General features: G+C 36.4%; 1 protein-coding gene across 1 annotated transcript in view; it reads right to left on the reverse strand.

Moving 5' to 3' along the window:
• The window catches only part of POLDIP2 (DNA polymerase delta interacting protein 2), a 37,103-nt gene extending 15,844 nt beyond the window's left edge, over positions 1-21,259 (reverse strand). Inside the window, exons 1-2 of the mRNA XM_083139525.1 lie at positions 20,946-21,259; positions 1,425-1,580 (exon numbers count right to left, since the gene is read on the reverse strand). Of these exons, the coding sequence (XP_082995651.1) occupies positions 1,425-1,580; positions 20,946-21,043 (254 nt within the window). The 5' untranslated portion in view covers positions 21,044-21,259. The remainder of the gene's footprint in view (positions 1-1,424; positions 1,581-20,945) is intronic.
• Between the last annotated feature and the right edge of the window lie 5,270 nt (positions 21,260-26,529).

A 26,529-nucleotide genomic window follows, 5' to 3' on the forward strand; every position in this document is an offset into this window, starting at 1 on the left:
TATTTACACACGTACACTCGAGTACATAACTATTCAATAATATCTGGAAGAAATAGGTGTCGAAGACTTAAGTAAATTATTTTGTTGCTCAGTGGAAATTAGTTTCCCCTCATTAATTTCACGGTTATAACATCTATTTTTTCAATTTACATCCTTTTTTCTAGTTGGTTATCCTTAATAAACATACATTAGATGCACTTGGTGTTGCATGTATCCATCCTGTAACTTATGAAAATTAAGCACTGTACATTTAATTGTCTTGTGCATAAATGATACATTTTCTTACGGGAAGGATATTTTCATTTGCAAACTGGGTACAATGTCTGAATATGTTTGCATAAAGGGTGCATAAAGGTTTGTTATGGGCATCCTTTTGTCTCCTTTTACACTCAGTCACTTCAATAATAAATTCCTTGACTTGTTCTGTGATTATTGACAATATGAAATGGGGTATCTCTGATTGCATAACCACCAAGGAGCAAAAAAATCAAAGTTCTTATGGATCTTCTGGTTTGCGTGACAATATCTGTACTCTTTGTTGTGGAGTGGGTATATAAATCTTTTGTTCTATCACCCACATAACTCATACAGGGTGTTCATAAAATTTTGAGGTACGAGTTGACATGTTAAGTAAAATTTAAGTAGATTGGTAATTGATTTTGTACACAGATTTTTTTTTTTGATTTTTTGGTTGAGATATATTTTTAGATTTCCTTTAATACCGTAATCCTCCTGTTCATGCTCCTATAGTGGAACCACGAGCAAAACAACCTGCGCAGACCCGCGACTCCTGTGCACCGTACCCCCGCGAGTAGGGGAGAGGGAGAGTGGACCATGCTTCCTTATGGCCCGAGGTGGAGGGAAGAAGGGAAAGCTGCATGGGGACTTTTCGTCCCAAGGTTTTTTCCTTGTGGTTATCTATAGCACTATTGAGTGAGATGTGAGAGAAACCTTTAGAAAGTGAAATATTCTAAGATTGTCAAATTTTCGGAGTTTGTCGTTTGAAGTTTCTCAAGATACTTTTGGGTTCGGGGGTGACCTCACCACAGACGTGATGTCTCATAGCCACAATCTTGTCTCTAACAAGCCTCTTATTGTAACACAATGCATTTGATTGATTGAGTTGGTGTTTTAAGCCCACTTTATGCACAGTAAGGCTAATTGGGACTGGACCTACAGTTTAGGTCTGAACCACTATGTGCCTCCACTGGGTATCGAACTCGGGAGCCCTTGATTACAAGGTGAACAATGCATTTGAGTTGCAACATGTTATCAAACAATGATCTGGAGCTTGTTTTGTCAGAATAATTTTGCAGAATTCAAATTTAGTCACTGGTACTTATTTCTACACATTGTAACGTAAAGATACCTTATATTACCACTTACTAGTTTTTTCTTTCTTTCTGTAAACCTTCCTCACATACCTTTCCCTCTTATTGGGCACATCTCTATCGTACACTCTTGCCAGCCATGGGAAAAGTATAACACCTCGATATCCAAACACCCTGTGAAGAAACAGCTGACCAGTCTCATACTTTCCTTGTACTTTTGGAGTCTCAAGGCGGCCCACCTCTGCTAGTCTGTGGGAACAAACATTGTTCAGTACACTTAATTTGAAATAAAATGAACATGCAATATGTTGTAAATGGTTACTTCATGCACTATATCCAAAAATGAGCCAACATCTGAATGAGGGAATCAGGTCAAAACTTCACAAGTCACATGCTTTTGTTTACATTTACTTTCACAGTATAAAAAGTATAAAAAACTTACGTGAGTGAGTATAATAGTCGTAACAATCCTTGCAAACGACGTTTCGCAAAGCTATGCTTCGTTTCTTCAGGTTTTCTTATCAGTAAATAAAATACTTCGTCATATATATATATAAATCCAGGATTAGGTAAAAAAAAAAAGGGTATTGGGAAATAGAATGTAAAATTACATGACGTTAAAAGTGCCATATAAGCTAGGATATAATTAAAAAAAACAAAAAAAAAACGGTGTACCCATACTACCATACAGAATGAATGGCTACTGAAGCGTACGAGTGCTACATCCCTTCCAATGTGAACTCCACAGATTCCGAAGCAGCGTGTCACTTCTGGCATGACAAGGAATTTAACAGACTCTTTACGGTTTTTTCCCCATCGTTTAAACATTTTGATCCACGTTTCATCCAAGTTGCCGTCATCCCTATTTAGTTTTTTCCCCCTATCAACACAAATATTTGCAGCCTCGTGAACGTTCCTATTGGGTTGTTTATGAACTCTTTTTACCACTTCCCTTTTTCTAATATTATGTTTCAATTCCAGAACATGCTCGGAAAGCCCAGTCTTCAGTGATTGTTCCTTTGTATCCTTGTCATGCTCGTCCCAGCGAGTTCCCATGCTTCTTCCGGTTTGTCCTATATATGCTTTACTACAAGAACAAGTTATTCTATACATGCCCTTCTCATCTCATCACCTCATTTTGCCCCTTTCCATCCTTTTTGTATTCTGTGAAATACTCCTCTATATTTCGGGGTGCTCTCATCCCCCCCTTTTAACATGAAGTCTTTCAGAATTTTATCAAACTTTACGAACACCCCTTTTACATATGGGATGTTGACGTATTTGTATTCTACTTCGCTACTTCTTTATTCTTACTTACCTCATTCCTTCCACCTTCCTTATTCAAAACTTTAAAGGTCCCCCTCTTTATTCTCCTCATTTCCTCTACGTTGTAACCATTTCTTAACCCCACCTTCATTATCCAATTTTCTTCTTTCTCTCTTTCCTCCCTACAATTACAGAAGTTCAAGTATAGATTATTCTTAATTCTGTTTGCGTGTTCAGAATCTTGGTGGATATATCTATCCCCTGCCAACTTCTTGTGATAAACCCCTATTCGAAACCCACCATTAACTCGTTCAATCCTCATGTCCAAATAGTTAATTACTCCTTAGTTTCCTTTCTCACTTGTGAATTTTATCCTATCGTCTTGTTCTCCCAGTATTTCGAAAATACGATCTAATATTACTTTTTTCCCAATAACCAAGATGTCATCTACATACCTACAAAAATATTTAATATCATTGTTAACCTCACTCAACGAATCCTTCTCAATGAAATGTAGGAATATGCTGGAAACTATTCCCGACACAGGGTTACCCATAGCCAGTCCTTCATTTTGTCTATAAATTTTCCCATTAAAACAGAAATAATTATTCCCCGATACTAGATGAAACCACCACCCAGGCCGTAACAACATCAGTTCCCTTATCCATCACCCACCTCTGAAGACAATCCGTGGCTTTATCTCGAGGAACACTAGGATACAAATTAATGACATCAAAACTACAAATTTCATCCTCCTTGTTTATACCGTGCGTCCATTTCGATCTGCAGCCGAGAGATCGGGAGAAGCGTGGCGGGCGGCACTGGCGGAGATGCCGACATTTGCGGCCTGAAATGCCCGCTTATTTTTATGGACATATGCAGACATTTATATAAATATTGCAAAACGAGCACTAACCTGTGTTATAAGAGTATGTTTTAATTTTAGTAGCTTAGTGGCTGTATGTGCTGATGATTTTGACTCTCCCATCTCCTGTGAAACACGGCGTAGAGGTTTGTTTGGATATCTTTCTAACGCTGCCCCAATTTCATCGAGTTCATCGAGGAAGCTCACGAAAACCATTGACTTTTAATGGTTTCGTCGGCAGCGTAATCTTGATACAGTGTTGCACATTCGAAACCTCCAAACGATCCCCATCGACACAAAACTCTTTCAAGGATATAAACTTAAGCAGGACGTTGCTGGTCAAAACTATGATTAAAATGTTTTATTATCTGTGACTCTTATCGTCACTTCTAAAGCGTATTTTTTTTGTGTATATAATTGCAGAACTTGGATGAATTACAGATGATGAATTATAACCCAGGTTAGTGCTCGTTTTGCAATATTTATATAAATGTCTGGATATGTCCGTAAAAATAAGCGAGCATTACAGGCCGCAAATGTCGGCATCTCCGCCAGCGCCGCCCGCCACGCTTCTCCCGATCTCTCGGCTGCAGATCGAAATGGACGCACGGTATTTATCCCCTCTAATACTTTCTTCACTTCCCAAGAGTTCTCAACACTGTATTCGGACTTCCCCCCCAACCTCCCTTAACCTCTTTACTAAGGTTTTTGCCAGTTTATATCCAGGGTGAGAATACATGGGTATAATTGGTCTCATCGGGATCCCTTCCTTATGTGTTTTCGGAATGCCAAAAGCGATAGGAATTTCACCCCTCTTACAGTCTTCAGTAAGTTTCTTCTTTTCCGATCTCGAAAGTGTCAAACCCGTTTCGATCCCCTTTCTAACTTCATTTCTTATTTTACTTATTGGGTTTCGTTCTATTACTTCAAAATCATCATTGGTGAAACATTTTTCCAGTTTCTCCCTGTATGTATTCTTATAAGGAATAAATCGTTTTTGTCAACCCCTTCTAGGATTCGGTGTTGTCGTCTCCCTATGACTACCCATCTCCCCCCCTACCTCTTTTCTTTCTAAACTCTTTCCTAATACTTTCCTCAATGAAATCATGCATTTTATGCCTTAGTTCATTTTTCTCATCCTTATCTGACAAAATGCCTATGGCACGTTCGGTGGCTATAACAAATTCTTCCTTCTCTATTTTATTCTGGCCTATAGCAAATTTATGTCCCTTATCAGTCATTTCAACTAGTTCACGAGGCAGCTCGTATTGTCACGCCAGAAGTGACTCACGTTGCTTCGGAATCTGTGGAGTTCACATTGGAAGGGAGTTAGCATTCGTACACTACAGTAGTCATTCATTCTGTATGGTAGTATAGGTACACCGTTCTTTCAGAATTATCTCGTAGCCTATATGGCACTTTTAACATCATGTAATTTTACATTCTATATCCCAATACCCTTTTTTTTTTACCTAATCCTGGATTTATTTATATATATGACGAAGTATTTTATTTACTGATAAGAAAACCTGAAGAAGCGAAGCATAGCTTCGCGAGACGTCGTTTGCAAGGATTGTTACGACTATTATACTCACTCACATAAGTTTTTTTATACTTTTTATACTGTGAATATATTTAGTGAGTAAACACACAAATTCAGAATGTACATTACATTTACTTTACAGGAAAATAGCACACACCAGTGTAGTACTTTAAATATTTCCAGATCAGGAAGGAAGGTTTCAGTAAATTATTTGGAAGTATAAGCACGTATCTGTAGCATCCCCCCCAAGGGATGAACAGTTGAACCAGAAGGGAAAAGGCCCCCTCTATCCCCATAAACAAGCACCACTCACACAGATTTCCAAAGATAACAAATCGAAAGCTAATCAACAAAGAATGCAAACCTGTTGCTGTTACTGGCACCTGGAACTGTGACTCATCTATTTTTTATGTCAATGATTTCTGGGAGGGAGAGGGGTATTTTTTTTATCTCTGTAATAACTGTAGTTTACAGTTACAGGATATCCTTGACCCAACTTCATTGATTACTCTTTACACAAAGAACAATAACGTGGAAGAGGTAAACTTGAAGTTAACAATTTCATTACATGCTTTCTAAAGTAAGCACATACTATGCATATTAAGCTCAAATATAAATTAATATGCACCATTAAACTTTACCAGAGTGTTCCCGAGTGAAATGTATAAATTCGTCAAAAACATTTGAGAGGGAAAAAATAACATACAAATATGCAAAAATCTGTTCCCTACTGATGACACTGAGACGCATAAGTAAATTGTTCAAGTCAATGAATCCCAAAATATTCCATACACCGTTTTCATTTGAAAATAGGGTTCCCCGGGTGGTGTAGTGGAAACGTCGTCATTTTATAATGAAGGGGTCCTGATTTCAGTAACCGGTGGAGGCATATAGTGGTTCAGATTCCACTTGTCCCGATTGGCCAGCATGTGCACGAAGTGGACTTGAAAATAGGATGCAAAGTCAACAGTAGAGCTTTAATGCTCTTCTGCAATCAACCTATTATTCCACATCGGTCTGAATTAAAATGATGACCACTTTATTATTTCTTTTTAGTAGAATCTAAATTAGGCATTGGTCTACCACCAGAAGTAAAGCATTTATGGATATTATTTTAATGCAGAGAACTAAATCTGACCCACCTGAACTAACCACGAAAGCATTTAGGGTTATTATTAAAATCAAAATACTACGGGAACTAAACCCAACCTGCCTAATCTAACTACAAAAGCACGTATTGTACAAAATCTTCTCTTGGCATAAGTAATCGCTAAAACTCCACAGTATGTGTTGAAAGACGTAAATCCAAATCGAACGATGTAAAATTGCATATGAAGCATGATGAAATAGCACTAAAACAATAGGAACTTTGGACGAAAAAGATTAAAAGTAGTAATAATAGATATACATCACGTATGTATTGAAGGAGTATTCGAAGCTACCGGCATTGTATTTAACAGTTTGAAAGTGATGGTCATATCCATACCGCATTCCTAATTCAGATTTAAATATGTTTTTGTTACAATGGGAAAACTTACAAGGTTCATTGATAAGTGTAAACTATTTAATGTTGTTTACATGGGGGATATAAACATAAATGTTCTAATCGATAATGCTGTAAATAAATCTTTTTGTGATAACTCTCAGGTCTTATGATTATTATTATGCTAATGAACAAGTAACTAGAATGAAATCTTGCATTGATAATGTGATCATTACAGCCCGGATGTTCAGGTACTGAAAAGTATTAAAAATGGCACGCAAAAAGGCAGTGTATGTCGAAAAAAAGGCAGTCAAGTTTCAGAAAGAGGCAGTGAAAATTGAAGAAGAGGCATTAAAAATTGAAGAGAAGGACTTACATTCTTCTTAAATCTTTAAAAATGTATTTACAAATAATAATTTGAATAACAAGAGTTATTGAAAAATTAAATCAAATAGAAGAAGAGAAATATAATTTAAAAAAATGCCTTGTCGGAATGACAAAAGAGGCAAAAATGTTTGAAAAAGGCAGCGTAAGGTGAAATAGGCAAAAAAAGGCACCACAATGCCTTGTCGGAATGACAAAAGAGGCAAAAATGTTTGAAAAAGGCAGCGTAAGGTGAAATAGGCAAAAAAAAGGCAACACAATGCCTTGTCGGAATGACAAAAGAGGCAAAAATGTTTGAAAAAGGCAGCGTAAGGTGAAATAGGCAAAAAAGGCAACACAATGCCTTGTTGGAATGACAAAAGAGGCAAAAATGTTTGAAAAAGGCAGCGTAAGGTGAAATAGGCAAAAAAAGGCAACACAATGCCTTGTCGGAATGACAAAAGAGGCAAAAATGTTTGAAAAAGGCATAAAAAGGCAACATAAAGTATTGTTCAGAATGTTAAGAACCTTCAGATCGGTGTACTTTTGTGTTCAATTTTTGTCTACCAGCGTCTGAAACGAACAGGCATTTTGCCTAACATCCGGGCTCTAGTGATCACTAATGTAAACAGAAATATGATATCCTGTGGAACTATTGAACTCTGTTTATCAGACTACTGCAGTCTGTGGCTTATTTTACCCATTTTAATTTATACCACACCTCCCACCAAAAAGCTATGAGTTTTAGATTGCTTGGTCAAACTAATATCAGAAACCTTAGAAATAGCCTTAATGAAATAAATTTCTATGAATGGTTAAGTGCTTGTAATAATTTGACTGAAGCATGGAACAAATTTACACATACAATTGTTGATATTTTTAATGAGTGCTGTCCAATAACATATAGAACTATCAGCACTGGTAAGAAGAAAATGAGAACACATCTAACATGGTTCACTCCTAAATTAGTGAACCTTAGAGCTATTATATTCACACTACAGGATAATGCTAAAAATGGTGATCATACTGCTAAACTGAATTATAATGAGATTAAAAAGAAATTTAGAAAGGAAATAAAATTAGCTAAGCTAAAAGTTAATGAAGAGTACATAGCTAATGCAAGTAATAAATGCAAAGTTTCCTGGACAATAATCAAAAAGAAAATTAAGATAACGGATGAAACAAAGTTGCCTAGTATCACACCCAATGAGTTTAATAGTTTCTTTATAAACAATCAAGAACATTTAAACAAAATACCTGTGAACTATGAAGACAATGTCAACAATGACCTTCATGGCTATCTCGGTAGGCAAAATTTTCCACAATTTAATCATATAAATTTTAAGTGGGTACAGATTAGTATATATGAAATTTTAAATATTGTGTCAAAAATGGAAAATTCCTGTAGTGAAGATTCTTTCGGTCTATCAACCTTTATTATAAAGTATATAATTGACATAATAGCTCTTCCAATTACATATCTTATTAATTGGACATTAAATGATGGCATTTTTCCTGATAGCCTAAAAATATCTATAACAGTCCCTATCCACAAAAAGGGTGATAGAGATAACCCTGGTAACTACCGGACTATATCCTTTGTTCCAGTGTTTTCTAAAATTATAGAGTACTGTGTAAAAAAGCAATTGACCCCTTATTTTGAACAGAATTCACTTATTAATGTAGCCCACTTTGGATTCAGATCGGGTCTATCTACTATTAATGTGGTAGAGATGGTCGTAGATGAGAAAATTAATGGTTTCAAGTCTGGCTCATATACATGTGCTACTTTGATAGATTTAAGTAAGGCCTTTGATACAGTTGCACATGAAATCTTGTTTAAAAAACTACAGTATTATAGAATAAATTATATCAAACTTTCCCTTCTTAAGTCTTATCTAATCGGCGACGGATAGTAAAATTTAATAAGGAGAAATCTGATGAGCTAGATGTTTTGTCTGGTGTCCCCCAAGGATCAGTGTTACGTCCATTTTTGTTTTTAGTTTATATGAACGACCTACCTAATTGCCTACCGTATAAAACAGCTATCTATGCTGATGACACTACTTTTATTACAAATGATCATATTATTCTTAACCTTAGCATCAAAAATAAAGAAATGTTAAGGCAAGGAGAGACAATTACGCACTAGTTGTGCATTTATTTCAATATCGCCAGATTGGGCACTGCTAAAGGGTTTAGTATGCAATAGAGTATGAATTTCTCTCCATGTTGTAAATGGAAACTGTTTTTCAAGTTGATTAGTAAGCTAGACACGATGTTCGAAGAATATGATTAATAAGTATTCACAGATTCCCATGCATTCCTTATGGAAAATAAACTTCAACTTACGGCTAATCAAATGGGAGTTTCAACTTTTCCTACTACTATGACATAGTTCAACATGTCCTTTTCCGTCCATGTACTTTTCTACGTCATTAGATGTTTGATATTCCCGAGAGAAGGAATAAAATAATGGTCCCATAAACCTAATGCATTTCTCCTTGCCTCATACGGCCATCCTGGCAGTGTTGCCAAACCTGATGTGCATAAAAGAGCTACTTTTCACCATTAATAGAGATAAAGATGACTTTCTAGGAGCTAGTTTAACGAAGGCTGCATAAAGTGCCTCCTAGGGTAATTTTAGGTGTCAGAGGGGTGGGGGCGCTGCTATTATCGTTAGCTTTAAAGTGATGGCAATTTATTCTTAGTTTTCACCACCTAGATTTGGCGGCATCACCTATCTCAATAATGCAATGATTATTTTCCTGTAGTTTACAGATATTACAAGCATAAGAAAACAGTTTTTCGTTGTGACGTTTGAGGAGAACACATGCTCCCTTCATCAGACATTTATTTTCATTTTGACTGAAAATATGACTGACTGAAAATATGAAAATGAAAATAAATGTCTGATGAAGGGAGCATGTGTTCTCCTGAAACGTCACAACGAAAAATTGTTTTCTTATGCTTGTAATAACCGTAAACTACAGCAAAATAATTCTACAATGCAAGCAATGCATACATACAAGAAAAACAATAATCCAATGATGTTCATATGAAATAAAAAATAAAGGATTCCCGGATAATAATATTGTCATCTTCACCTTAGCCACAGCACTATAAATGAAAATACCTAGGGAGGAAAGAGGGGGTGAGTGATGCAGCATATATATGAATATCATATATATGTACACTCATGGAAAAGGTTGGTCTTTATGGGCCAGAGCCAGTGGTGAGGTAGAGGGCGGGTGCCATAGTTCACAGTCAAAGGAGTGCACGAAAGAGCCAGATCTGGCTCCAAAAGAGCGAAGTTGGAAACAGTGATTGGCAGCTGCCTCAGAGAGAAAGCCCTAGGGGGAGGGGAATTTGTGCCTCCTCACCTTAAATGCTTCCTCTTTATGGTTTAAAACAAATAGCTTGGTGTTAAATACGACAAAAAAAAAAAAGAAAGAAAGAAACTCACTTTTTCTACCTAAATAACCCACCCTGCACCTTAAATAATCAGGATTATGTAAAATTGCTTGGCATATATTTAGATACAAAATTAAACTGGTCAGTTCATACCCAGGAACTATGTAAGAAACTTGCCCGTGTCTTATATGTATTGCGGAAATTAAAAAGGTCTGTAAGTGAGGAAATGATAATTTCTGTGTACTACGCTCTTTTCCATTCACACTCAGGGTGTCTACTACAAGGGGGTGCTGGTAATTTCTTAGCCTTACCCTCTTCATGTTGTCGTATTTTCATGAATTTGGTCTTAAATTGCAGCTTAATGTCTGTATATTGTTGGTAGAGAAAAGTATATTTGTACGTCTAATGGTTTTTATTTATTTCAGATGTGACTGAAATATGGCAGCACCTGAAGCAACATTTACAGTGAAAGACCATAGAGTGGTGATAAAGTTTTTATTCCTGCAGAGAAAGTCCGGCAAGGAGATACATGACACGTTGGTACAGACTTTGGGGGACCATGCCCCTGCATATGCCACTGTTAAGAACTGGGTAGCTAAATTTAAAACCGGCCATTTCAGCACAGATGATGAGCCACACACAGGAAGGCCAGCATGTGTGGTTGTTCTGGAAGTAATCGATGCTGTGCATGATCTAATTCTTCAAGATCGGCGAATTTCCAGTAAAATCATTGCTGAGTCTCTAAACATCTCCCGTGAAAGAGTTGGTGTGGCCATCTAGGTATGAGTAAGGTTTCAGCAAAGTGGATCCCGAAACTTTTGCTGATCAGCACCGTGACAGGGTGAGGACATCCAAAGCAATTCTTGATTATTTTCAAAAGGATGCGTCCACATTTTTGTCTCGATTGGTGACTGAGGATGAGACCTGGATCTACCTCTATGATCCTGAAACAAAAGAACAGTCAAAGGCATGGACCCACTCTGAGTCACCACGCCCAAAGAAGGCCCGTGTGCAAAAGACGGCAGCCAAGGTGATGGCCAGTGTTTTTTGGGACAAAGACGGTGTACTGCTAATAGATTTTTTGGAAAAGGGTGCAACTATTACAGGGGCATATTATTCATGACTTCTTGATAATTTGAAGCAGACAATTAAGTCCAAACGATGGGGAAAATTGACAAATGGAATTCTGTATTTGCACGACAGTGCCTCTCCACACACTGCAGGCATTACCCAGCAAAAATTAAAGGATTTGAAGTTCACAGTTTTGGAACACCCTGCTTATTCACCAGATCTGGCCCCTCTGACTACTTCCTATTTCCAAATCTCAAGAAATTTCTGAAGGGGGTTAGATTTGGGTCAGTTTCTGAGGCACAGGATGCTGTACGTAAGTGGTTTGCAGACCAACCAAAAGAATTTTTTTTGGGGGGTTACAACTGGAGAAAAGACTTAGGAAGTGTGTTCACCTCAGAGGGGATTATGTTGAATAAAAAAATTGATTCCCATCTCTGTCTCATTTGTTTCTTGCAAAGGCTAAGAAATTACCAGTACCCCCTCGTATTTTGTGAAAACAAAATTCCCTGACTTTTCCAGGTTTTCCAGACCAAGTCATTAGGGCAATTAATGTACACGAACATGTACAGTAGCAGCGATTAAGGGAGTGTGTTGGGGGATTGTTCCCCTACTTTTTGCCCCACCAGTATGGTCTCTTAATGCTATCCCTTATCTACCAAGAAAAAATTAACTGTCCTTGCCCCAACCCCAAAGTTTTGGCACCCAGTCAAAGGTGATAAATGTAAGAAAATCAGAGCACTTAGATGAAAATTCACACTTAGTCACACTCAAGTTTGAAACCTTAAACTGTAGTACATCAGATTAATCTTTTCACCACAAAGCATACTTTATCCTCTTGTACCTGTATATTTATGGGAATTTAATTGGAGTTAATTATTTCCATGACAATTCAGTAGTCACAAGAAAAATAATATATATGCTTATAAACTGAATGTAATTTTGTAAAATAGTTTTCTTCCTTTAAAATAAATGCACAATTTGAATACTTGAAATGTTTTCTAACATATAGAATTGGCGTTCAGTAACATGTGAAAGTTTCAAAGAACACATTACTCGAAAAAACACAACTACACTATCTTCTTCTTTAATGCTTTCATATTTTCATCAAATTCTTGGATTTCCTTTGAAGATTTCTCAAGGATTTTTGCTGTTTTACTCAGTTCTTTCACTTCTGCCATACTTATTTTCCTCTCTTCTAAATGAGTCTTCTGAGTTTCTGTTGTATCATGCTTCCTTCCAGTTTCCATTTGCATTCCTTGCTGCATGGATTAAAGATTTTGTTATAGGGACTTTTTCAACCTCTCCATAAGTTACAATCTCAACAGAAGCATTTCCATGTGAAAGCATTAAAATCTTCCGGACAAACAGTATAAAGGCACTGTTGTTACAGTCTTCAAGAACTGTCATCCACATCTGATCCAGCCGATCAACAGCAATGTCAAAATTTTTCATTCTTGCAATCACACTGTCATTACTACATAAGTCAGTATAGAACCGTTTTATATCATCTGCAGCAGGGCCAGAAAAATGGTGCTTTTCAACTAGGACTTGTAATGCCACATTTTCTTGGTCTTCACCTACTTTTCCATCCAAAACAGATGCTGCAGAGATACATGCTGCACCATATGAGAGCCTATATTTCAATTGTGATCTCAAACACACACACAAACATTGTAACATTTTCAGACAATCTTCACCAAAATGTAACACCTGAACGTCAGATAGTTTCACAGATCTAAATGCTGCTCGGGTTGCAAATCCAATGTCAACTTCTTTTGCAGAACACACACATTCTGGATCAGTTAGATTTACTTTCAAAAGATCTTCAGATCTTACAGCTTCAAGCAGAATGGACTTCTTTATAAACCTGGACATAAGGGATTTCAGTAGCTTGAGCAAATGTTCATAAAGGAAAGGTAGTACCATTGGTAAATCAGACTGAAACCAGAAAAGAAAGGGTTCTATATCAGCTGCAACAAAGAAGTCTGAAAGAAAGCTAGCCTGACTGGTAACAGAGGATTCCTCACTTGTGACTTAATAGTTTTAAAGCTTTCACACCTTAGTTGTTTCTTGGTACCAGAAACCCTGTCAGCATAGTTTTCAGGAACGGTAAAAGGTACTGTGCTTTTTCCACCACACTTCCATTGTCTAACCACTGAATTGGATACAACTTTTTAGGAAAAACTTTTGATCCTGTAATTCTTGTGAAATCTGCTTTCCGAGCAGGAACATTTTTCAATAAATTGATTACCTATATCCTTTCGGCCGAACACGTCTCACTCTTTTATTTTGTCACTTTTTACATTGATACTTAATTATTGTGCATTGTGAAACATTCTTTTTGGTGTTCATTTGCTTCTTTCACGAAAATAACTTCAATTTCTGACATTAACAGTTATTATTGTTCTTCCTTTTCTCGCTTCCTGAACACACAATATGGCCGTGCAGCTTGACTTACGTAGTGGATATGTAATGTTTCCAAACTTACTAACCGAAAAATGCCCTACACACCATTCACGCATAGCCCCAAAAACCATTCACAGTAAGGTTAGGTTAGGCAAACATAGTTAAAATTTGTGGTTATTTATATAAAAAAAAACCACACACCATTCACGCATAGCCCCAAAAAAATCATTCCCGCATAGCCCCCCAAACCATTCACGGTAAGGTTAGGTTCGGTTAGGCAAACATAGTTAAAGTTTCGGGTCATAGTAACATCAGAAATGTATAATTATTTTTACCATCTTCTTGTAAAAGAATCGCGTGGTTGGAAACACAGACAGAAGGTTACGTCATCGAACATACGGAACATCCGGTTCAGTTACAGAAAGCAAATGGAAGCAATGGCAATTGTGCATCACGTGAGATATTTCTCTTCAAAAATACATGAATTCCCGGTCAAAAAGATTCAACCATGACAGAAAACACCTCCACGATCTTTGCAAATGTTACAGAAACTCATTTCGGTAAGTACTTTCTTCTGTAAAAATGAAGAAAGCCGTTATTCCAATAGGATATAGTTACCATAAATTGTACACTGCTCTACACTATGTTCCAACCAGAACTCGGAAAAGATGCTTTGAAAGCACCATGAAGAACATGAAGTTCGCAGCTTACTATTTCCAGCAATGTTGTACTTTCTGGCTCATTAATAGCAATGTTTTCCTTGAAAAAAGTGAGAAATTTCCAGTTAACTGCTGGTCCATTCATGGATATTTGCACTATGTTTTTCATATTGATACCTTTTACACCTTCTTGAAATACCAGTAGCAAGTCACTAGCTTTGGTATAGCCCAGAAACAAAAACACAAATTTTTCCAGAAAAATAGTAAATTCCCCTGACTTTTCCAGAAAAATAAAATTCCCTGACCTTTCCAGGTTTTCCACACTGGTAGACACCCTGACACTGTATGGTAATTTACTATGGGGAAACTTTACAGGTGCAAAGGAAGTCTTTAAATGGCAAAAGAAGGCTATATGATGTAAATGTTTTAAATTACATACATATTAAATGCACACACACACACACACAGACATATATTTATTCGAAAAAAAATACTTCGAATATATACACACAATTTACTCGGAGTTGACGTCTTTCACGTCTGATAACTTTTTTATAGAGTTGGTAACACTGACTCCTACGGTGTTCCACAAATTGCGTTGAACACAATTGCTGTGCGTTTCGCATCAAGCAATTGCTGTGCGTTTCGCATCAAACTGACAGCTAAGGGACTGTTGGCCACTATACTGCGAAAATGTTCACTGGGCTGTGCGAACATATGGTGATGGGATCCCTGATTCAAGCGGCAATACTTCTTGCATTCAACACCAGAGTGCAGCATATACAAGGCATGTCTAGGGGGACTCTAGACAGTCTGAGCTACATAGTTGCAAACTTTAGTGAGAAATCCCTAAACCTTGCAGATTTTAAATTCCAGTAGGCGCTAAAGTTCACGGAATAGTGACGAGCGACTTTTCTTTAGAAGCTAGACTGCAGGAGTTGCATATCTTTCAAGGTTTATATGATTTGCGCATGTGCGTCTAAGGGCCATTCAGACTATGCAACTTCATTTAGTAATCGACGTTTTTAATGCAAAAAAAAAAAAAAAAAGAACTCTCACCAACTTAAATTGCAAACGAAAGTGCGGACTATATTTACATCAATTGAACGTCCATTTTTCTGGTAACTATACTCAGAATAGTATGGAGTCCTAGGCCTAAATAGCTGTTACCGAAAACAGTTATATCAATTGATGTTAGTAAGTTATTTTTACTATTCTCTACGTTATTACGTTATTAGAATATGCTTATTGTGAAGAACAAAATATAACTTTCAGAATACTATTCATGCATTTTTGCTACACATATTTTCTTCTTTGAAGTTAGAAAGTTAAAATGAAATATGCATAAAATTATCTCATTTGAAATTAAGTTATTTTTTAATCTACATATAAATGCACAAACATTGAAATTTAATTTACTGGTTGGAATAAACCTGATGTAAGTTGTTCTTTACAGCACTTTTTAAAAATATATTTTGCATTTTTCGCCTGTAAATTTGATTCAGCAACTTTTAGCACATGTTGAAGATTTAGCAACTTCTGCATTACAATTGTTGGCAACACTGTTGCTGTAGGAGAACTGCAATGGGGACACATTATTTTTGGAAAGGTCAAGTTCCGTTCGTTTTGTGGGGCAATAACAAAGCCTATGCTCTTTGGTGGCAACTGGCAAAACGTGGTTAGAGTGGTGTCGACTGTTGAGAGCGCGATATCTATTGGCAAGCGGTTGATGAATTTATGTGCATTGGCTTTCAGATATGTGTGTGTGTAGTGTAGTGTTGTGTTTTGTACACTATGAATACTGTTAGGAGTTTGAAAGAAACTTCATTTTCGCGAATGAGCGAAGCTGAACGAACAGAAGTAAAACGAATGGACCCTCACCAGACGGACCTCTCCATTGTTCAATAGGTAAGAACTCCCAAACTTCAATCATAAGCATCCCAACAGAGTTATTGTGGGCGGGGCGAGGGCATTCTGTATAATACCCAAATAAAAATATTTTTTCTGGACTGGATGCATCATCCCCTCTGTCCCCCTAACGATGCACATGCTTTCAATGCTGAATGAATGTCGTTGGCTAACACATTCGGGTCTGGCCTCATAATACAGCATTTTTACCTCTGGTCTGTGGATTTTGGTTGTTTTTCAAAAAATCATAGAAAAAATATTTTTAATTTGTTTTTATTTGCCACATATTTCTTAAATCTACAAAACTTCCTCTTTTCAATGAACTAAAATTTGTTAAATTTTCTTTTCATTTTCAGACATTTTTAATATTTTTTTCAGCAATGTTTTGTGAAGAAGAAAAAAAGTACAACATTGTAAAAAATGTTAATATAGAGATATTTTAAGTTCGTAATCTGGAAATTTCAATAATTAACTACATAAACTATCAATACATCTTTTGAATCTTGCATAAGAATACTTCTTATGTGTACATAACAAAAAATAATTACAAATTACAAGTAATTATCTTTTGTATGAAAAAGTGGCTGCAGGACAGGACCAGATGATGTATCAGTTGGTTCTGCGTCATCTGTAAAAATTAAACAAATAAATAAATAAACTAAATAAATAAAATAAATTTTCATTTGACACACACAATACAAAATAATAAATGGAAAAACTAAAAATACATCAGTGCATGTAGGAGAATCAAGCAAGAGACAAGATGAATAGACCCAAAAAAATTACCTCTTCTCACTTCATTCATAAAATACTAGAGTTTGCAACACTGTTTATATTGTCGACAATAATTATTACGAATTTAACCTACCTTCCAAATCTTCAAATTCATCTGCATCATCAAAATCGTCGCTAACTTCAAACTCTGAGTCGGAATCCTCTATGCAGTCTGGATCTAACGACGCCATTCTAAACAATGCACAGTACATCAACCCGACAACAAACAGTCCCAGGTGCGAGATAAAAATAGCACGAGTCACCTAGTGGTCGGAATTTTAACAGAGGGGCTTGAATGAACACGCGCATGAGACGAAGTACGAGCATAGCCCGTCGTTCAATTGGCAAAATGATTGCATACCACAGGATGGGCTACGCCCATCGTTCGTCCACTTTGACTTTAAGTGCACTGCAGGCTACGCCCATCGTGAGACCCCAATGTGTTAACATAAGGTCGGTGTATTAGAAAGTAGATTGCGAAGTATGGTAGTCTTGCATTGTACATACCTGAGATTACATGTTATACTACTTAGTTTGCACTAGCCATTACTAATTGTAAATTGCGTAATTAAAAGAGTGTTAATTGAATAAAAAAATCTTGTATTATTTCAAATATAGAGTGATTTGGTACTAATCTGATATTCCCCCGACAGATTTCATCATTTTTACAGAAGAAACACTTACCGTAATAAGTTCCTGTAGCATTGTCTAACATCTGGAAGGTGTTTTGTGTGATGTGGGAATGTTTCATAGCGGAAATTCAACCATTGATGCATAGCCCCATGAACCATTTCCAGTAAGGTTAGGTTAGGTAGGGTCACGTATAGGTTACAATAGTTAAAAATTGGTTTAAAAAAAAAATATGTGTAGCCCCACACACCAATCTCGCATAGCCCCACAAACAATTTGCGGAAACGTACATTCTTCAGTTACAAAAACACTTTTTTTTTTAAAAAAAAAATTGCAATAATTTTGATCAAAAAAAATGTGAATAAACATTAAAGAATGTTCCGCGAAGCAGATAGGTAAGTACAAATGTTAAAAATTGACAAAACAAAGAAGTTATAGGTGTCCGGGGAATATCAGATTTTTACCAGTGATTTTTGTGGGAAATAGTTGAAAATAAGTTTAACTGTTATTCTTACATTTTCAATTGAATATGAAGTTACAAGGGGAGAGGAATAAATCTCCATTCAGTATAAAAATTTTATTGTGAACACCCGTATGTGAACCGCATGCGACGCCACTGATATATTATACTAAAGGAGTACATGATATTGAGTCATGTAGGAAAATCTTTAAAGAATGCCGTATTATGACGGTGCCCTCTATAAATATTTATCATAGTTTAATGCACATAAAGGAAAACCTCCCCAGTTTTAGGTTACGATCTAACGTAGATGACTGTAATACAAGGCACAATCTGAATATAGAAATGCTGTATGCTAGACTATGCAAGACTCAGCAAAATGGAGCAACTGAAGGTGATGGGGGTGTTCCCCGATTTTTTTACTAGAGAATGTACTAACAAAATAAGTTTTCCGGATGAAGTATCAGATGTTCTGCTGTCCCGGTCACTGTTTGAAATTTGGATATTACGTGGGTAAGGTGTAATATATTGCTTTTCATAATGGCGATATTTCTCAAAAAGCCACCGTGTGGAAAGGCAGTGAAAAACGCGATGAGCAGAACGACAGTGACAGTGATAGCGACAACCAGGAAGGAGAGGAACATGTTGTGTGAGGATTTTAAATGTGGCAACACTGTATCCACAGATGGATTGTAAACACTACAGACTTTGAAGGTAAGCTTAGTGTTATTTGAAGTATGTTTGCCAAACCTAACCTAACCTTACGTCAATGGTTCGTGCACACTTTGAAGGTAAGCTTAGTGGTAATTTTAACTATGTTTGCCAAACGTAACGTAACCTAAGGTTATGTGAAATTTTCTGTTATATCTCAAGTTACAGGTGTGACCGGGAAATTCTAATATCAGATTCGTGTTCAGGAGGCCTCATGTAGAAGGTGTACAAAATTTCAAACAAATCGGGGAACACTCCCATCATCTTCAATTAAGCCAGCAAAATTTTAAACATAATAGAATGAAACATAGAGGCAACAGATTTCGTGCATTGGAGAGACATTAATCTTCAAAAATACATGATTTACCAGCGAAATAAATTAACCGATGGGAAAAAACACTTCCACAACCTTTCAAAAGTGTACGGAAAGTCAGTCAGTTCGGTAAGTACTTTCTCCTTTAAAATTGAAGAAATACATTTTGCGGATACAAAAATTTTACCGAATGTGTAATATTTTAATATGTAGCCTATTTTTAATTTTCTTCTCTTTCGTAATTTTTTATATAAACATTTATATACTAATTATGACGAAGTCCATTGCGGTAAATATGTGATATCGCCCGAATGGATTTCTTAATTTTTACAGAAGAAACTACTTAATGAAATTAGTTTCTGTAGCATTGTCGAAGTTCTTCGAGGTATTTTCTTTTGCGGAAACTGAAAACTTCACCATAGAATGCTGCAGAACAAGAAATAATCACTCTTTATGTAAGGAACTAGCATTTTCTCTAAAGCGACAACATTATGCCGTTGTTTCCATTATGTACCTGGAGATGGCGCGAGCGTTGAAAGTCACACGGCCTCACCAGTGTTTCCAAACGTACCTTTTTTCTTATGAGAATTTTTTTTTCTTTACCTATGCTTACCTAACCTAACCTTGCTGGAAATGGTCCGTGAGGCTATCGTGAATGGTTTTTGGGGCTCTGTCAATGGTTCATGAGGCTATCCATCAATGGTTTGTGGGGCTATCGTGAATGGTTTTTGGGCCTATCCGTCAATGGTTCGTGGGACTATCGTAAATAATTTTTGGGGCTTTCCGTCAATGGTTCTTGGGGCTATCCATCAATGGTTTGTGATGACATAATGACACGAAAGTAGGCATTTTTCAGTTAAGAAGGTTGAAACACTGCATACCCTATCCGAATCGACAAAACACAAGCACAACGCGCGATGATCCACAGCTGTGCGCACCATATTGTCTGTTAGGTAAAACTGTCAAAGCCGGGAATCGTTTTTGGGGCTATGCGTGAATGGTTTTCGGTGCTATGCGGGAATTTTTGTTAAGAAGGTTGAAACACTGCTTTGCCGTTTGAAACACACCACTAGTCAGGAAGCGAGAAAAGAACGAACAATAATTACTCGATATGTCGACAATAGATACTAATCTCGTTAAAAAAAAAAGCGAAATCCCTTGTTAAACAACCTTTCGCAATGCAGAATAAGTAAGAACGAATGTCAACAATTTCAGAATAAACGAGTTACAGCCGATTCCCGGTTTTGACAGTTTTACCGTCTGTTACACAAGCGGAACAAGAAAGACAAATAATGACTCGTAATATGAAAAGTTGACACTATTTCATGGAAAAAGGCATAACTTCACCTTAAGGAATCTTCCGCAATGCAGAATATATAAGTATCAATGCTAAAATTAACGAAAGAAACGAGTGAGAGGATTCGGGCGATATTGCATAATTACCGTATTTTATTCTAATAGCATTGGCTTGTGAGATCCCTATGTACAGTTCAGATTACATGTGTCCAAAAACTGGATATGCTCAAATTTCTATTCTATGCAAGAGTCTATTTTCGCTATATCTTATAAACACTAATTCGGTACAATTATAGCCTAGTGAAGATACTTATTACACAGAATGCCCCATTATAATAGTTTGCAGATGATTACTACAGAATAAGAAGATATTTATTTTGGCAGTAGTAAAATTGGGTGAACGTGTTGCCCTACTTATTAACTTCTTCCAGTAAAAAAATAATGTTACTCACCTTGTGTATTTCACATTTTGCGATGTAATTAAGCGTACAGATATATCTAAAACATTTCTTCGTGCACATTTTACAAAACCGACCAGTAATGCCATCATATATTACAAAACAAGTGTTTTGTTTATGTAGTGTTTTAACTATATCTGGTCGTCCTAGGTATTGTGGGACTGAACCATGAGATAAACTGCATGTTTCAAAAAGGAAATTACTTCTTATATTATTTCATAATATTGCTTAATTCAGTGGTAAACAAGCATTCAAAACTGAAATAATAATAATAATTAATATTATGTAATCACAAATATCACGTTTGTCAAGAGATGAAAGTGGACATACAAGTATAGTCAAGTTAGTGCTATACAAAATTTATCATTACCTTAAATTAATAACTATGTGAACAAATACAATGTTTTATATAATACATATATTTTTTAAATTTTGTGCTGTTAGTATATAAATGTAAAAATTTTCAAGCTGCAAATTACAGAGTTAAATATAGCGAAAATAGAATACACTTGAGTTACTGTGTAGCGTACCTTTTTTAGCAGAAAGCCGGCGAAAATTAAAATATGAGACCTTTTTCTTGCTATGGAGATGGTATACAAGGAAAATATGTTTTTTACAAGTAATGTCAGCATTTAGCACGATCGTTGGCTGCTATCAATTGCTTACTATGCCCAAAGGTACTTTTAGACTATACTGTAGATCTGAAATTATGCTAATGTTATATGTAACAAATGACGTGCTCTATACTGCTGCAGATAGAAATATCTACAATATAGTTAACAAAACAACAATAAATTACAATTACATGTACCTCAATATTTTTGTCATCAAAATTTTATTCCAGAAAGTCATTAGAATACATTTAACAGCGGATAGCCCAGAAAATATTAATGCACATCAGCGGAGTCGGTAATAACATGGCACAAAATGTTAGAAACGTACTGCCAATACTTGGAATGTTACTTTAAACAGAAATAAAGAACGAACAGTACTTGTTTACTTTTTGTATGCACATAATATTATATGTATAGAATGAATAGTCATCTTTTCGATTATTTTGTAGTAAAAAAATCCACTTTATTTTCTCTTTAGATATATTTGATTACTTCGAATTTCGTTGTCCAGTACGGTAGATGAATGTTGAAATTATATTTTTAACAATGCTACTCAATGAAATCCTATTAGTTGTTCTAAACATATCGTGCAGTAGTCGAATTTGTTCTCTACCTTTGTGGGGTACAAACAAATTGCACCAAAATGTACTTCAAGCTACTTATTACATACAGTTCTAAAATTATGAAGTAGAATGCCTTCAGATAAGTTCACACTTGTCAGAGTTGTTTTATTTGGACGTTTATATTTTAGTGATATAGTTGTATTTCTTCTCATTGACTTTTAAAATATATCCGATGGCTTATCTTGGAATGTATATATTTGTAAGAGTTTGTAAGAGAAATTGTTCTGAATGTGTAATGATTTTTGCATGTTTAACGAGCATTAGGAAACCTTATGCAGAGCATTCCCTGACATTCGCTACGAGACTCGGCGGCAAGTGGCCCGGCGTCAGGGATTGTCTTTCCCGGTGAACGGGTCCGCGACAGACGCACGCTACAGTCTGTTTCTTTCGCTCTCCCTTTTTTCGGTCTCTTTCCCTTTCTGTTGACGTTGCAGACTGACGCCAGTATAATCCTCCCTCGGAAGTTGTGTTGTGTCGTATGTTGAAGATTGTGGCTTAATATGGCACCACAAAATTTACATTACAACAAAGGATTTATCTTGTCGGGTGTCAGTGGCGTCGCGTGCGGTTCACATACGAGTGTTCACAATAATGTTTTTGTACTGAATGCAGATTTACTCCTCTAACTTGTAACTTGATCTTCAATTGAAAAGGTGGGACCATAGAATAGTTATTCTATGCTACCACCACGAACCTAGCGGTCGCGAGCCATGCTGCCTTGTAGCGTCATGGAAGGGCAAGTTTTCACAGAAAGCGAATAAGCAAGGGAATCCCCGTTCACGATAAAAATAAATTATTCTATATCCAGTAAAAGTAAAACTACTTTGTCAATAGAGGGTGTAACTAGCATTTTAATTTACATAATTTGGTATGAAGACTTACTTTACAAATTTTAGACTTTCTGTTTACGCTACGGTGTTGGGTGAATCGACAAGACCATCAGCACTCCGACCAGAAAACGAAGTCAGAACTGCAGTACTCCGTAATTTTCCATTTCGCTTACTCTTGTCGATGAAAAGGAGAAAAACCTAAGTTTCGTACAAAATATGGAGAATGTACAATGAAATGCAAATATTTCTGCACGAAAACAGGCTAATGTTTATATAAAATGCTGGTATACCACAAATTTACAACCCTGACGCAAATGCAGTGTTGCTGATATTCTTTCTATTCGTCCTAGTGGGTAACACCGTGAGGCCGGCCTCATTAACACGTTATAAGCATACGTACAATACTCGTAAGATTAGGCTTCCCGCATGTACGACCATACTTCAGAATGTGGAGAGAAGAGGCCTCAGCAGATGTGCCTCACTTCGTAGAAAGTTCCTATACTGGACAGGGTTAGAAAGTTTTGTACTAATTATCATAAATGAAAATTGAATACTTTTGCATTTAATTACGTATGTTTTGACGAAATAAGGTAAGGCACCTTTAAAAGAGTAATGATGACGTGGGTAGGCACGGCCTCCTGGCCTCATAGGACGCTTCGCCACTGGCTTATTTCATTGTTAAGTGGGGGTGCTTGCTCCATCTTTAGGAGACAGATGGGGATGCTTATACGGTTAACATCAATAATAATAATAATAATAATAATAAAATCGCCTTTATTGGAGCGGGCGTGTTTCGGCCTCTAGGGCCGTTCTTACAACAGACCCTTGTCTGGAAGATTAGTACAATGGAATAAAGAGTACATTGAGAAAAAAATACATTCAGAAAAAAAATAAAAATAAAAACATGAAAAGGATTACATATCAATACAAATAAGAATAATTAAATATATAGGTATATACGCTTAGGATATATATATAGATAAGGAAAAAAAAGACAGATTTACCTATAAATTGTTGAACATAGGTATCTTTTTTTTTTTTGCTTTTGTTTTAGTACACATTCATATATATTTAGTAATCTGGAAAAATAGAAAATATAATAGTAATAATGAAGTGAAATAAAATTATGAAATTATAAGATTTATGTGCACACAGTTGCCAAATGTTACAATGCGTATTTTTATGAATGAAAAGTTGCTCGTGATTAGGTATTTCGCTGCCTTGCCAGTAGATACTGTTTTAGATTCTTTTTAAATAGCTTATGGTTGTTGATGGATGTTAGGGAGGTTGGGAGGGAATTCCATTCTTTAGTGGCAGTTACAGTAAATGATTTTCCATAGGTGGTCGTATTATGTACTGGGACTGACAATAATTTCTTTCGTCGTGTTACATGTTCATGTCTGCTCGAATTTGTGTTCAGTTTTTCAAAGAGGTATGCAGGCTGTTTGTTGCCTAGTACTTTATGTGTTAAAGTTAATAATTGGTATTTCGCGAGATTCTTGGTGTTAAGCCAATTCAAATTGAATAAGTATTTTGAAATGTGCTCCTTTTCGTATACACGAGACGAGAGGGGGCAGATCAAAATCTCGACTCGTCTCGTGGGCAACGCTAGTTACCTATGTGCAAATTAGGCAGGTTGGGCCAGGTACGTAGCCAGGGGGAGGGCTAAGGGGGCTGAAGCCCCCGAAATCCTACAAATATCTAATTTAAATAGTGAATAATTGTAATTAATTTTACTTCATTAGCAGAATTAAATATATTGTATAAAAATTTGTAATATTCTGAAAAATTCATCTTCAGGGCTTCTAGCCCCCTTTTTCACCTTTAGATGGCGGCTGCTGATAAGGGATGAGCCCTCCCGAAATAAAACCCTGACTACGGGCCTGGGTTGGGTGATACCAACATCTGAGAATACTATACTCTCTGGTCAGACATAAATGATGCTGATTGTAGTTGTTACTCTCGTGCACTCCGATTTCGAACACTGCTTATCGTCACTCATCTTCATTGTCGAGATTATCCAAAAAGTGGCAAGAAAAGTGACGCAATAGAAGAGAATACTAAATTAACTATATGCTCTCGTAGTTATGATTACAGAAAAGCAACGTAAAAGTAGGATAAATACATAATTTCGCAAAATATATATTAACTGAAGGAAACTGTCGTTTACTGCAGGAAATTAAAAACTCCGCGTACTTTTTTTTTATTGAAGAAAATGTCGTGTAAATCCGAGTGTTCTAAACGTATTTTTATTTAAAAATTTGTGAACAAAATATTGTGACGAAAATAATTGTAATTCGAGAAAGGTATTCTTGAAACAATAAATTCTTGTCAGTCAGAATCAGCGGCGGCGCCAGGATTAATCATCTAGGGGTGCTGAGGGGGTGCGGAATGAAATTTAGGGGGTACGACGTTGAAAATAAAGGAAACATGAAACATGCATGTCCTTAAATCAAATAGCCTATCAATCAACTTTTAGTAGGCATCTATGATAATATGCTAATGAAACTGAAGAATAATAGCGACTTGCTTCATTTTTGCCTGATTTTAGCACAATAACAACGTTTGGAAATTTGAAAAGAACAATTTGTTCATGGGAGGCCAATGACATATGTGGACGACTGGAGGATTTTTTCCATGGAGGCAAGCAAGGTAAGGCATTTTTCCATGGACAAGGGTCGAGGTATATTATCCCCCCCTAATAGTGTTACTCCCTCTCCTTAAAAAATCCTTCAGTCTGAAGTTACCATGTTCTTGCAACGCTCTTTTCATAGTTAACATAACTGACCATGACCGAAATGTACAATTTTAAAATGACGTCCAAAGTCCACTTTATGCACATGTAGGCTGAACGGGACTGGATCTACAGTTTAAAGTGAAATTCGAACCACTTTGTGCCTCCACCGGGTATCGAACCCGTTATCCCTTGATTACAAAATACAGCCAATTGAGGTACATAATTCAGTTAATCAAATGTTAAATACGTTGTGTAGGTGACAACAATTGCTGAGTGGTGAGTTGTGTGCTGTGGGTAAAAGAAATAAATGGCTACTATGCAACCTAAAGTTCTGCAATTTGAAAAACAAATCAATAAATACGAAATCGTGTATTCACTTTCATGTAATTTTCAATTCACTCTTTTTTAACTGCTTCACTTTTCTGAAAATGTTCCGTTGCTTTGTTACCTCTTTTTTTATATGAATTCGTTTTGCATAATACATAGCCTACCTTCCGTCTGCCCAGATGCTGTGGTGTCACGCTGATCGCGCAGCAGGGCCGCAATGTCCCCAGCAACGAACAATAATATTTTTTCGCGAATTTCTGGCCTCTTCGTAAAAGTCTTTGAAAATGTCTGAAATTATACGTTTACTAGAATAAATAGGCCGAAATATCAAGGAAACTACCGTCACGATACAACTCGCGTTAAATAATTTCCCGAGAACGACCTGATGATACTTGAAAGCAACTGAAATTTTTGTTCCACTGCGACTTGAAGAAAAGAGGAACAAGT

This window comes from Lepisma saccharinum, chromosome 18, assembly GCF_977018435.1.
Source record: "Lepisma saccharinum chromosome 18, izLepSacc3.1, whole genome shotgun sequence".
NCBI lineage: Eukaryota > Metazoa > Arthropoda > Insecta > Zygentoma > Lepismatidae > Lepisma > Lepisma saccharinum.